General features: G+C 33.7%; 2 protein-coding genes, 1 long non-coding RNA gene and 1 pseudogene across 4 annotated transcripts; 2 read left to right on the plus strand and 2 right to left on the minus strand.

The window, feature by feature from the left end:
* The first annotated feature begins 760 nt into the window (after positions 1-760).
* Positions 761-2797, plus strand: LOC107932346 (phospholipase A1-Ibeta2, chloroplastic-like; annotated as a pseudogene).
* Positions 2798-3340: 543 nt separating this feature from the next.
* Positions 3341-7053, minus strand: LOC107932348 (GTP-binding protein YPTM2). Its single transcript, XM_016864316.2, has 8 exons — positions 6941-7053; positions 5580-5652; positions 5207-5254; positions 5063-5110; positions 4175-4248; positions 3945-4098; positions 3768-3871; positions 3341-3678 (listed from the first exon to the last, which is right to left on the minus strand). Exons 1-8 carry the CDS (start codon positions 6952-6954, stop codon positions 3582-3584), a joined length of 612 nt encoding a protein of 203 aa, XP_016719805.1. The 5' UTR covers positions 6955-7053; the 3' UTR covers positions 3341-3581.
* Positions 7054-8163: 1110 nt separating this feature from the next.
* LOC107932292 (uncharacterized) lies at positions 8164-9509 on the plus strand. The gene is made up of 2 exons (XR_001693361.2): positions 8164-8485; positions 9206-9509. It is a non-coding gene; the product is annotated as an uncharacterized lncRNA (long non-coding RNA).
* Positions 9510-9882: 373 nt separating this feature from the next.
* LOC107932291 (monooxygenase 2) lies at positions 9883-12084 on the minus strand. Of its 2 annotated transcripts, XM_016864261.2 has the most exons (6): positions 11735-12084; positions 11498-11644; positions 11094-11159; positions 10855-11017; positions 10552-10783; positions 9883-10455 (listed from the first exon to the last, which is right to left on the minus strand). In XM_016864261.2, the coding sequence occupies exons 1-6, from the start codon at positions 12082-12084 to the stop codon at positions 9944-9946; spliced, it is 1470 nt and encodes a 489-aa protein (XP_016719750.2). In that variant the 3' UTR covers positions 9883-9943. The 2 variants fall into 2 exon arrangements, with proteins under 2 accessions (XP_016719750.2, XP_016719749.1); XM_016864260.2 differs by lacking the exon at positions 11735-12084 and having other exon boundaries at positions 11094-11167.
* Between the last annotated feature and the right edge of the window lie 1473 nt (positions 12085-13557).

The following is a 13557-nucleotide window of genomic DNA, read 5'->3' on the forward strand; positions in this document are numbered from 1 at the left end:
AAATGATTCTAGTTAAAACAAACTTAAATCAAAATTATAAAAGGTTTTAAAACTTGATACGTGATTTATATTAATATGTTAACTCAATCTAGACCCATCGATTCACATGTCTATTATTTATTCAAATTTCCGTATTAGTTCTTTATTATAATTAAGACGTGATTTTGTTGTAAGTATTTGAGAAAATAATAAGGTAATATAGATATAGTATTACTAATGTAATAATATAAATATTGAAAGTATCATAATTTAACTTGATGAACTTGAACAATATCATTCAAGTCAAAATTGAAATTTTAAAAAGTAATGTTTTAAAAATCGGACTATTGATTTAGTCATTGATTCAATTAGTTCGACCGTTAATCTAACACTAATTAAATAAATGATTTAAAATATTTAAAATTTATAAATTGATTTAACTGGTTCAAACGCAAATTTTATCCAAATTTTTAATTTTTTATTAGTTTCTACGATTCACCCAAAAATCGATTTAATCTCTTTATTATTTGCATTCGATTTCTAAACTAATAAATTTGACTAACCAATTCAATCTAATTCCTATTGTATAATGGAAAGATACAAAAACTAAAAGGAGGAAATTATTTTAACTTAACAATTAACATACTAATAAAAGACTTTTATTTCATAAATGGAAGGTTGTTTATGTAATTATGAAGTAAAAGGGAGGGTATTCATTGAAAATGTTATTCTATAAATACTGTGATTGACATGTTCCATCCTACTCGGTTCTCCCTTTAGCTGTTTTAAGGAAGTTGCTTTCGTTTTCCTCTTTCATTGGCTTCTTCATGCAGATCGGTGTTAACTCGACCGTTCCGGCTCAGAACTTGCTCGTTTTCCAAACCAAACGGGCAAGCTTCAAGTGCCGGAAATCACCTCTTAACTCATTGTCGACTGAGTCAACTCGGAAACATCTTTCCAACCTCGAAAAACTCCTTCAGAAAACGAACCAAACCGACTCAGACCGAGTTACCAAACCCCTCACAAATGGGTCTATCAGTATCAAACGTAAGGGTTTATTCGAAGGGCTGAAGCTTTGGGATATTAAACCGGAAATGAAAGCCGCCGAAGAAATGTCACCGAGTCACTTGAATCGGCTTCAAAGGCTTTTATCGAAAACCATGGAGTATTCTCCGAGGAACAATCTCGGTTCACGTTGGAGAGAGTATCACGGTTGTAATGATTGGTCCGGTTTACTTGACCCGCTCGATGAGAATCTCCGGCGAGAAGTGGTTCGATATGGGGAATTCGTTCAAGCGGCTTACCATGGTTTTCATTCAAACCCGGCCATGCCGGTCGACGAAGCTCCTTTACCAAGACACGTGGCGTTGCCTGATAGGTCATATAAGGTGACGAAGAGCCTTTATGCGACGTCGTCTGTTGGATTACCGAAATGGGTTGACGATATGGCTCCGAATCTAGGGTGGATGACCCAACGGTCTAGTTGGATCGGATTCGTAGCGGTTTGTGATGACCGGCGAGAGATTCAACGTATGGGAAGGAGGGATATTGTTATTGCTCTACGTGGAACCGCTACGTGTCTTGAATGGACCGAGAATTTTAGAGCTCAATTGGTTCGAATCCCGGGTTCAGACGACTCGAACCAACGGGTTGAATGTGGGTTCTTGAGCTTACACGAAACACGTGGAGCTCACGTGCCTAGCTTAGCTGATTCAGTTGTTCAAGAAGTACAAAGATTGATAGAAATGTACAAAGGTGAAACCTTAAGTATTACAATCACAGGGCATAGCCTTGGGGCAGCACTATCTCTTTTAGTTGCTGATGAGATAAGTTCATGTGCACCTCACGTGCCGCCAGTCGCGGTCTTTTCGTTCGGAGGGCCTAGAGTCGGTAACAAAAGCTTTGTCCAGCGACTTAATCAAAAAAACGTTAAAGTGTTACGAATTGTAAATAATCAAGATCTGATCACTAGGGTTCCAGGTGTATTTATTGGCGACAATAACTCATGGGCATATACCCATGTCGGGACGGAACTGAAGGTCGATACTAAAATGTCGCCTTACTTGAAACCAGATGCTGACGTAGCATGTTGTCACGATTTGGAGGCTTATTTACATTTGGTGGATGGTTTTTTATCGTCAAATTGTCCGTTTAGGTCAAATGCGAAGAGAAGTTTAGTGAAATTGGTTAATGAACAAAGATCAAATGTGAAACAATTGTATACACACAAGGCTTAAGTTTGAACCTTGATAGGGATAGGTTAAATGTCCCTATACCTGGTTGTTTGCCTAGCCCATCTCGATAATGCAACAAAAAAATGAAAAAGATAAAACCTTGCACAGATATGACCATTCGTCCATTTCTTTTAATGGCCTTTGCTTTTCATTGGACTCTATTTGTTGTTTTTTTTTTGGTTGGTGCATGGTGTTATGACATTAATGCCTCTCTAGGGTTTCACCGGACCTACACATCAATAGATTCTAGTGTCATCGTACTAGATATTGTGTTTGGTGGTTGTTGTAGCCGATGATTCGACTTTGGCTGCTCTTTTGGTTGGTGGTCTAGCCGGTGCCATAGCGGCTCCAGCATTGGATTTTTGGGGCTTCACCGTGGCATGGTTTACACTAGAGGCAGCCATTCAGTTGGACTAGTTGCAATAGCCTCGATCTCTTTGTTCCTCAATGCTCTCTCCCTCTCTTTTTTCCAGCTTGGTGGCGAAAAGATGGTTGCTAGGGTTTTTGGGGACTGGATTTGGTTAGGGTTTTCTTGTTGTATTTTTCTAGGATTTTAGTTTTTTTTTAAATTACATCCAAAGTTATTAAACTATTAGTAAGTTTATATTTAGATCACTTAACTTTAAAAAGTTAAAAAGCAGTCACTGAACTATTTGAATATTTTCATTTTAGTTACTAGGCTGTTAAAATAGGTGTTGTATGGCCTTCTCTGTCTCCATCGCCTGCACCCATTAAAAACTCTCATCCCTCTTCTCTTTTGCAATTCAATTTTATTCATGAAACAACTTTGAATGTCACAAATCTGTGAATCAAAATCTAAATTGCTTCTTCTCCGATCTTTGATATTGACGTTAGATCAACTTAGATTTAAGGTATATTTTTTTACTCGTTGATAAGTATCAATCCACTACACCGATCATCAAATCATCGCTTAGAGCTCACTAGCCGGACTTTAAAAAAAAAAAGAACTTAACATCCCAATAATTTAAATAAATTACCTTTCGAATAATTTAACAACTTAAATGAAAACTTTCGAATAGTTTAATGTCCATTTTATAACTTTATTAAGTGACCAAAATGTAAACTTAATCATAGTTCAGTGCCTTGGATGTAATTTACCCTTTTTATCCAAATGTTTACAAGCAAAATACTGCTTTTTCACAATCACTCCTATTTTTGTACAAATGCAGTCAAAAAAATGGAATACAATTAAAGAATAAAAAAATTAGCAAAGTAAAATTGAACAAAAGAATAGAACAAAATCAACCACCTTCAGATCAAAAAGCATTAAATAGGCCTAGTTTTTACCACATGCAACAAAAGAAACACTAAGGAAACATCATAAGCCCTCTCTATAACTAGTTTTCTTTAAGAAGAGCAACAACCAGAATTCGTATTCACGGGCTGTCCCCGAATCTGCACGGTCGAAGGCCGAGCATTGTTCATGGCCGGTTGGCTTGCCATCCTGTAAATAACCGTAAAGAGATCAGTACCGTTAAACTCGAAAAATGAGAGTGCATGTGCCTCTGTGCGCGCGCGCGTGTGTGCTTGTACCTATTCTTGATCGAAGCAGTCATGGCCATGAAAGCGTCTTCGACGTTAGTGGCATTCTTAGCACTTGTTTCCATGAAAGGTATCCCGAGTTCATCTGCGAAAGCCTGTAGGAAGGAAAACAAGTTCTGATACCTAAAGCTGATATCAAATTTCGACATATGTGTTCGAGAAGTTTACCTTAGCTGCCTCATAGGAGACAACTTTTTTGGCCGATAGGTCACATTTGTTCCCGACTAAAACCTTGTTCACATTCTCGGTGGCGTAGCGGTCGATTTCGTTTAACCATTGCTTCACATTGTTGAAACTCTCTTGGTCTGTCACATCGTAAACGTAACCGACATGAATATAATCGTGCGTAAAGAAAATAAGGGAGTGAAAGTGTACATAAAATCCGAAATATGCAACTTACAATGATGCCATGAGCCCCACGATAATAGCTGCTAGTAATTGTCCGAAAACGTTCTTGGCCAGCAGTGTCCCACTGTATATTTAGAAACAAGCAAGAAAAGGAAATCAATAATCAACAATGATTAAAACAACTAGAAATGTCATTTTGAACTCTGAAATTCAACCAAACCCTGATACAACTTGATTTCATCATAAAAATCAACAAGAGAACTCAAATATAATTCAAAATCAGAATGATCCAAACCCAAAATGACTTGAAAAAGTAATCGAAATGACCTGAAATCAAGATAACTTTGACTAAAAAAATCCACATAACAAACCTAAATGACCATAAGCCAAAACCCAAATACTTGAAGATTTTAAATGGTTAATGCACTATTTGTGACTTGAACTAAGTAAGTATTCCTATATGAGGGCTTAAACTTTTGTCTTGAACTTGGCAATTATACTAACATTGGGGCCTAAACTTTTGTCTAAGTTAATATTTGAACTTTACCACTGTTCTCACATTAGGGCTTGAACTTTTTTTTGTTCAAGTTAGTCTCAATATTTACTTGAAGAAAAAGCTGAAAAAAAAAGGTTCAAGCCCTAACATTAGAACAATTGCATAGTTCAGAGTCCAATATGCGAATAATTGTCAAGTTCAAGCACTATTTTGGACAAAAAAATTAACACAATATGAAAGCTATTGCCAAGTTCAAACCTCAAAAAATGATTTAACCCAATTTTGAAATATGAAATATTTCGATCCAAAAACCAGCCTATTCCACTCAATTAACAGGACTAACTAGAACTATAAGAATGAACCCACTATCCAAATAGGTAAATTTAGAGATTCAAACCCCAATTGAAATATGAAAACATAGGTAGCGAATTTAAAGACATACAATTTGGAGTTTGATGGTTTTTCCATCTTGTTCCACGGTACGGATTTTCTGCAGATTGGAATAAGATTTCGAAATTAATTTATCATTTAAATGCTTAAAAATAAACAAACGAATGCATACACATATACTTGAGACGATACTTACGAAGTCGACACCGATGGTACTGATGTAACTTTCCAAATATGAATCATCCTGCTCAGGGGTAAAGTTAGAAAATATTTTTAGGAGTCGAAGTTAAATTGTAATTTTTATGATGGTAAAAGTACAATTTCATCATTTTAATAGCTTATATATTTATAATTTTTAAAGGATTAGATCAAATTTTATCTTTTTTAAAGAGTCCAAAGCACAATTTTATCTTTACTAATTTAAAATTTTAAAAGGACCTAAATAGAAATTTTTTTATTTATTTTAAGTGCCATGACAACCTCCTAAGCTACGCCTTCCCCAAAAATGAATCAAAAGAATCAAAGCTGTACTAAATCACTAAGCTAAGACCAAAAAAAAAAACACTTACAGAAAACCTCAAAAGTAAACATGATTTCCCAACACCAGAATCTCCGATAAGCAAAAGCTTAAATAGATAATCACTGCCATTTAAACAAACAAACAATATTCAAGATATTAAAAGAAGGAAAAAAAATCAAAATTTTAATATATCGCTAAAAAACCTCTCCAATCTCTCTCAATTTATATATTGAGGGTCATTTCAAAAAAATTAAAGCAATTTAATTCCTATCAACATCAATTGTACTTAATTGTGATTGATGTAATAACAAATTTAACTCTCAAAATTTATATATTCTATCAATTTGGTTCTGATCTAACAAATTTATCCCTCAACATTGCAATATTTGTGTAAATGTTGAGGCTGAATTTGTTAGACTTTTTAGAATTAAGACCAAATGGCAAAATATGTAAACACTGAAAGCTAAATTTGTTATTATGTTAATCAAAACTATGTAAATTAATAGAAGATATTAACGCCAGGATTAATGGTTGTTAGTTGCTCACTTTTGAAATTCACAGAACTAAATTGCTTTAACTTTTTGTATTGAAAATGACTAATTTGCTCAATTTCAAACTTGAGAAAAACTAGTGAAATTTTTTTACTGGAGTTTATTTATAGAACAACGAATTCACGAAGTTCACAATTTATTTATTTAGAATTAAACATAGAAACTATATATAAGTTCTAGAAGGTGTTTCTTCTAATAAATCATATTTCGTTTTCATTAAATTGAACTGGATCATTCTTCATTTTATAGAACTAGCGAATTAAGTTCTATAGAATTACCCTAACAAATAATATTTTTTTCAACAATCTCATTATAGATTCTGATCATATTGGTTCTTTTTGACATAATGTTTAGAACTATCCATAGCCCCTTCCCCCATAAATAAGAGGATAATGCATTTTAGCACACTCGAACCTATGTACTCCTACATTGACAACAATACCCATACCAATCGAATTAAGACTTAATCGGTACAAGTTTTCATTTCTTGTACCGGACTGTATTAACATTGAATTATAATTTTTTTTTGGCAGCAACGATTTCCATCCTTTAAGCCTAAATTTCTTGGAAATATGTTAAAATTACTGCCTAACTTGAGAATTCACAAACAATATTATCATTTCTAAGCTAAATTTAGTGCTAAAAATAAAATTTTACATAAACAGATCGGAAACAAAAATGCAATCGGATCTGATTCACATAGCCAATCGACAATCAAAATTAATTTCTTAGGGAAAAATTAAAAAAAAAAAGGTTAATTCTACAGGAAAAATAGTTAAAAATGACTGATTTAACGTAAATCCAAGATAACTAACGATTTCTTTCTAAGATTTGAAAAAGAAAAAAAATCGGAGCTTACTATTCGGGATTCATGCTGGCGACGAGTTAGAATATACTGAGTCACGAGTTAGAATTTCCGATCGTCGCCGGAGAAAGAGAAAATTGAAAGAAAAAAAAGAAAGATCAATGGGGGAATATTTGTTGTTTATAAATAAAGAAATAAAGTCAGATTTTTTTTTAATTTCAATTTTTAGTTAATGAATTATTAATTTGAGAATGTTGTTGGAATCGGATCAATCGGATTAAGAATCCACTAGTATATTGATTCGGGTAAAATAATGAATAAGTTTAGGAGTGAATTGCTTGAAACCGGTAAAAAATAAAAAAAATAGGAAAAGACCGGTGATTCAATTTATAATTTTTTTTAAATTTAAACTATTTTGTTAATTTGTATGAAATTTCTAATTGTTTATTTCATTATTGTTATATTCGCGGTTAAACTTAGAATCAGTACGATAATTAGTTCATCATCCGATCCAATTTTTAAAATATTGTTCGAGGCACTGTTATTGTAACTATACCGCACCTATCGGTTGAATTGATTGGATGAAAAATTGATCGATTTATTGGTCTAAACAAAAGAATTGAACCATGTTTAAGTGAACTACTCAAAATCAATAAAAATTAGATTTATAATTTTTTAATTGTTTATTTAATATTTTTTAAGGAAATTAGAGAGAGTGTGATGTAGCAACGAGACCAACAAAAGATTACCACGTGTATTATACTTATGTTATATTAATGGGTTAATTTCATCAAACATCCTCAAACTATCGTATAGATTTTAAATTGGTTTATAAACTTAAAATGCTCTAACTAAATCTTCAAAATATCAATACTGTACCAATTATGTCCTTTTGTCAATCTACCCATCAATTTTGGTATTAAATGTCAGTTTGGATCTGACGTGGAACATATTTAAAATATTTGGAGTAAATTATAAATACACATATACGTATCTTAGATCTAATATGTTAGATCAAAATTGTTTATATAATAGATACATGTGTTTATAATTTGGTTTAATTATTTTAAATATGCTCAAGTTCATATTGGAGCCAGTATTTAACGCCCAAGCTAATGGCTAGACTGACAAAAGGATCTAATTGATGCTGTACTAGAAATTCAAGGGTTCAATTAGAATGTTTTTAAATTTTGGATCAATTTATAATCTGAGTCATAGTTTAAGGATTTAAACTGAATTTAACCCATATATTTCTCCGAAATTAAGATATAAATTATTTTTGTTCATATCTTTTTCGAATCTCCCAACTCTCTGTTTGTCTGAAAAAGAAAAGAATCCAGAAGATGCTTCGATCCTCATGCAGTAACCGAGTCTCGAGCGAGCTCTTCTTGAACTCACCTGATTCCCAATCACTGAGTTCGAATCAACATGGTTCGGAGACGGTTCTCTTGGACAAACAACTACTTCCGATATATAACCCCCTTTCACGCGCCGCCGAGAAAGAAAGGTCCCACCTTAGATCTGCTGAGAACGCCGTCCACATCATCCCTTTCGTTCTCGTTTTTTGCGGTTTCATCCTTTGGTTATTCTCCAGCATAGGTTTGAAATACCATCCCTTATTTTTCATATATTTTCTGCTTTTTCTTCGATTGATTGTGAGAAGTTAGTTCAATGTGCTATTTATGATTGTCTACGATCTAGGTTTTTGAAAATTTGGTTCTAAGTTAGTGAAATAAACAACTTGCGTTTATTTGGTTGAGATGTTAAGAGTATTGAATTGGTGTGATTTGATTATTAGCCATATCTGTATGTTTTATTGATCTGCCAAGGCATAAGAACTGGTTAGCTTTCTACTTTTAAATCCTCTTATTGGTTATTAAGTTATTTTAGGCCCTTTTTTTAAATTTAGATGCATGAATTCTGATAAGATTTACTGATTTTCAGTCGCAGATATTAGATAGATTAAAGTTACATATCAGGTAGATTAAGCTTAGACTATTTTGCTCGTGTCCGACACTCATGTCCAACATATGGTTATGGGGATATGACCTTTAAAGATCCTTCAAATGTGAAGAAAATCTTAGAAAAGTCTATATAAACCAGTCTCTGTTACAGATCATATCCGACACTCACACTTGAGTCTAAGTAACATAGAAAATCTTAGAAAAGTCTTAACTATACTGGTCCCGGTTGCAGACCATATTCAACACTCACACCTGAGTCCGAGTAACATAGTAGTTGAAAAACAAATTTAGACCATAGAGTCTTGTGTTTGATTTAGTGTTGCTTTAAAGCCTAAGATGATCAAATTCTTTGCAGAATCAAGGGTTTGAAGATTGATATCAAAATCAAGAGTACTTTTTGCGCATGGGGCAACTTAATTCAAAAATTGAAGCTGTTAAGAGCTTCAATTCAACAAACCAAGTGGTATATACAAAACCTGTGAGGTTTTCAAAGAATGGAATGTAGCTCGGGTTCTTTTCAAATAGATAGTTCATTTGCTACTGAAAAAACATTCCTTGTTTTTGTACAATGCAGATGATTTAATGCACTTTTCAATGTCAAATGTATACAAGATGAAAGTTAATGTATTTTCAATTGATGAGAAACATCAATTTGTTCATTCTTGCTATTTATGGTCATTGGTTTAATATTAACTTCAACAATTTCCCAGTAAGTTTTCATGCTATTGGATACTTGAATCTTGAATAGGTGCCAGAGTATCGATTTGCAGGTACGACGATGAGTAGAGATTCAACTATTTTGGGTGGAGAATCTGCTTGTGGCAGGTAATGGAACTCCTGGAATCATATCATGTGCCGCATATTTTCCATTTCTATAATCTGCAATGCGCTTTTCTTCACTGAATTCGACTTGGTTGTATGGTTATACCCGGAAAAATGCTCGACTAGGGACAAGTAACATTGCTCATTTTGTCAAAGAAAGCTCTGTAATTTCATGTTTAATTAATAAATGATGGATAGAACAGCTTCAAATGGCAATGATATATAGTTTGTTTACTTTCTTGCTACTTATGGTCTTGAAATCTTTACATTTTTATGCTTTGAGAGGCTCACACTCAAAATTTGTGTGTTCAAGCACTGGTCCAAGTCTAACTAGTTTAGGTATGACAATATTGTTACGAATAGAACAGACAAGTTGATTATCCCACTGCAACAGTGATCCAACAAGATTTGCCCGTACGGTTAACGGAAAGACCCGAGGCCATCTTTCTTCTCCATATGCCCTGAGAGCACCTTCTATGGCTGCTGGTCCTGATTTAATTGCATTAGCTAATTTCTTGGTCAGTATCACAGAATCCTCTAAAGCACAACAAGCACCTTGCCCGAGATTGGGAGTCATCGGATGCCAAGCATCTCCAACCAGAACTACTTTGCCGGTTGAAGCGGGAGGGCTTAAACCCGGCCATAACCAACGATCAACAAGCGGGGTTTTACTGATCGTCTCATCTGGGCTGAGATCAATCAATCTAATTAACTCTTCAGGCCAGTTGTTTACGAGTTCCTTAGCTTGCTTCCTCAGCAAAGCTGGATCAGTAATCTTTGGACCTGCAACAAGCCATGTCAGAAGGATCGTTGTAAGGTAATTCGTTACTTCATTTTATGATTGAATCTTAAAGTAAAATAAAAGATCGAAAAAAAAACCTGGAGAGGAGGGACTGTTATAGCAGATAAACCAGTAAACTTTTGTAGGAGACACGGGGACATATCCAGCACGCAAACCTCTTCCGTAGATATAATTAACATTTGCTGCAAATGGCTGCCCATCGGGATAAACTCCAAGTCCACGGAAAGCACTATATCCTGCATACTTCGGCTCGGAGAAACCCATCCACTTGGCTATCGGAGATCTAATTCCATCACAACCGATAACAATCTGTTGAAGAAACATATTCAATAACCCAATTTCTTTCAACACAGCAACGTTGAAACTTGAGGTCTACTAACCTTTGCAAGCAACGTAGTCCCATTGGTAAGTTGCAAAAGAGTTTCACCATTTTCACTCGATTGAATCTTTCCTAACTTGGAAGAGAACCGAACTGTCTCAGGTGGTAACTCGTTGGCAAGCGTCTCCAGTAGTATTCTCCGCTCCACAGCACGAACTTCTTGGCTGCCGAAGCAAAAAAGGTTCGAATATTAGTTTGTCGAAACAAAGAAAACAATTGTCTCCAAAGAATGTTCATTACGTTTGATCTTCGTCTTTGAATTTGAAGGAGCGTAACTCCCTTCCATCTTCTGAATTCACCGCCATCCTGCGCAGCTGATGCAATTAACAAGTTCAGAATATGGTAAGCCATAACTAATTAGGTCTAAAAACGTAGGTTCCAAGTCCCCGTACTTAATGAAGTTTGATAAATATTAGGAGTTAAATTTATTTTTATAATTTAATATTTTGTGTAAGTATATCTCATAATAATCAAATTTCGATGAAAAGTATTAAAAATGTTAATAATTTTATTATAATTTTTATTATTAAAGTACCGAGATTAAATTTAAAAATTCGCTAAAGCTAAACTCACTTTAGAATGTTTGGTTTTTATATAAATATCCGTTAGAATTAGCAAGAAGCATGTGAAATTGACATATATACCCTTGAATTTCAAGAAATTGGCCCCTGAGAGTATCAGCAACACCAATGGCATCCAATACCCGCCACCCATTCTTGAAAAGGGTAAGTGAGGTTCCACCAGTTCTAAGCGACGCTGCTTGCTCAAGCACCACTGACCCAATCCCTAGCCTGATTATGTATATATATATATATATGATTTTAATCTCTTAACATGAAAACAAATTAAATGGCAAAAATTTCTATTTTTGTTTTGCAGACCTGCGAAGAGACACGGCAGTGGCGAGACCAGCAATCCCAGCTCCGACGATGACGATATCTTCTTTTCGTACACCAGCTGAAGCTTTAATGTTGACTGAGGGGTTGAGTTTGGTTCTGGGTTGAGCTCGGAACCATGATGGTTTCTGTGAAAATCTGATACCCTGAGAATTGTAGAAAGAAGGTCGTGGCATATGGGAAGTGGTCATTGCCATGGTGATATAGAGTATAATGAGTTTGGGAAGTTTTGTGATTGTTTTTTGAGATTGGAGAATAAAAAAAAAAACACAAGATTTAATTATGGAAATAAGTGGAGGAGATGAAAAGGATATTGTTGGTTCATGTTGAGCCATGTTTTTTGATAAAAAATGATACTTTGATATAGAAAATTCTCCAAATTTGACCATATCCGGTCATAAAAAATTCAACTGCTCAAACTTGAATTTGAAATATGATAGGAATTTCGATTCGAAAAAGTCGAAAAAGCTTTTGAATTTCGAGTTATTCAAGTCAACTCGAATAAGTAATTTTAGTTTTGGGTTCCAATCGAGTTAAATTTTACAATTCGAATAACTTAAATAGTTAGAATAACAGATTGGTGTAAATATCTTTTAGTTCCTGTCAAGTTTGAAAATGAATAAATTAGTCTCTTAATAAAAATTACAAAATAATACAAAATAATCTTCAAAAAAATATAAAATAATTTTTAAAATTCAAAATATTTATAAAATTCTAAAATTTATATTTTTTAAAAAATTATAAAAAATTCTAAAAAAATATATAAAGAATGTTAAAAAATTAAAAATTTTCTAAGATAATAATTTTGGGACCTAAATAAGTTACTTAGTGATTCGGGTTTATCATACTAAAATATATTATTATTATTATTTGGTTTGAAAAAGTTTTCAAATATACATTGTTTTAACATGGAATTAGTTGTAATGTAACAAGATTTTAATTTGACATGTTTAATTTTTTAATTTAACTCGAACAATTTCACTCGATTCGACTTGAATTTCATTGCACTCAACTCGATTCGAAAAACTTTCAACTCGAGTTAGAATGATAAAATAGGACTCGTCAACTCGATTAACTTGAAAATTTTTCACTCGATTCGACTCGGCTCGATCGAACGCTCACCCCTAGGAATAATAGCTTAAACTTTGGTCTCAAATTTGTTGAAGAAACCTTGAATGATTTATAACATTCGAATGGCTTAAAATAACTTTGATCTAAATTATGAAAATTGATCATTGAACTATTCGAAAGTTTTTATTTAAGTCATTGGGTTATTAAAATAGTTGACCTTCTTTGTCCGCACCGCTTACACCATCGAACTTCGAAAGTTCTCATTCCCCTTCTCTTCTACAATTCAGTTTTTTCATAAAAATAATTTTGAATGTTATGAATCTACGAACCAAAATCCAAATAGTTTTCATCTCCGATTTGCAACAGACTGCTATATCGACTTCGATCTAAAGTATGTTTTTCTACTAGTCGATGTGTACTGATCCACCGTACTGTACGTCGAATTATCGTTTAGAGTTCACTAGTCGAACTTTAAAACAAAAACTTAGCACTCAATGATTTAAATAAAAACTATTTGTGACATTCCTAAAATTCGCTAAATGTCTTTGTGGCTTCCTGAAAAACGCCGCAAATAAAAGAGGTTGGCAAAAGTTGCAGTGTCACTTTTTAACAAGCGTTGCTAGTCATGCAATGTTTTCTATACACATAGTGGCACTTTGTAAACACTGCAAAAAAGTAGGGTTTGGATCTTTTAGTTTTTCGTAGCCCTCATTTACTAATTTCAAGACATTCAAGGA

Source organism: Gossypium hirsutum, chromosome D03, assembly GCF_007990345.1.
Source record: "Gossypium hirsutum isolate 1008001.06 chromosome D03, Gossypium_hirsutum_v2.1, whole genome shotgun sequence".
NCBI lineage: Eukaryota > Viridiplantae > Streptophyta > Magnoliopsida > Malvales > Malvaceae > Gossypium > Gossypium hirsutum.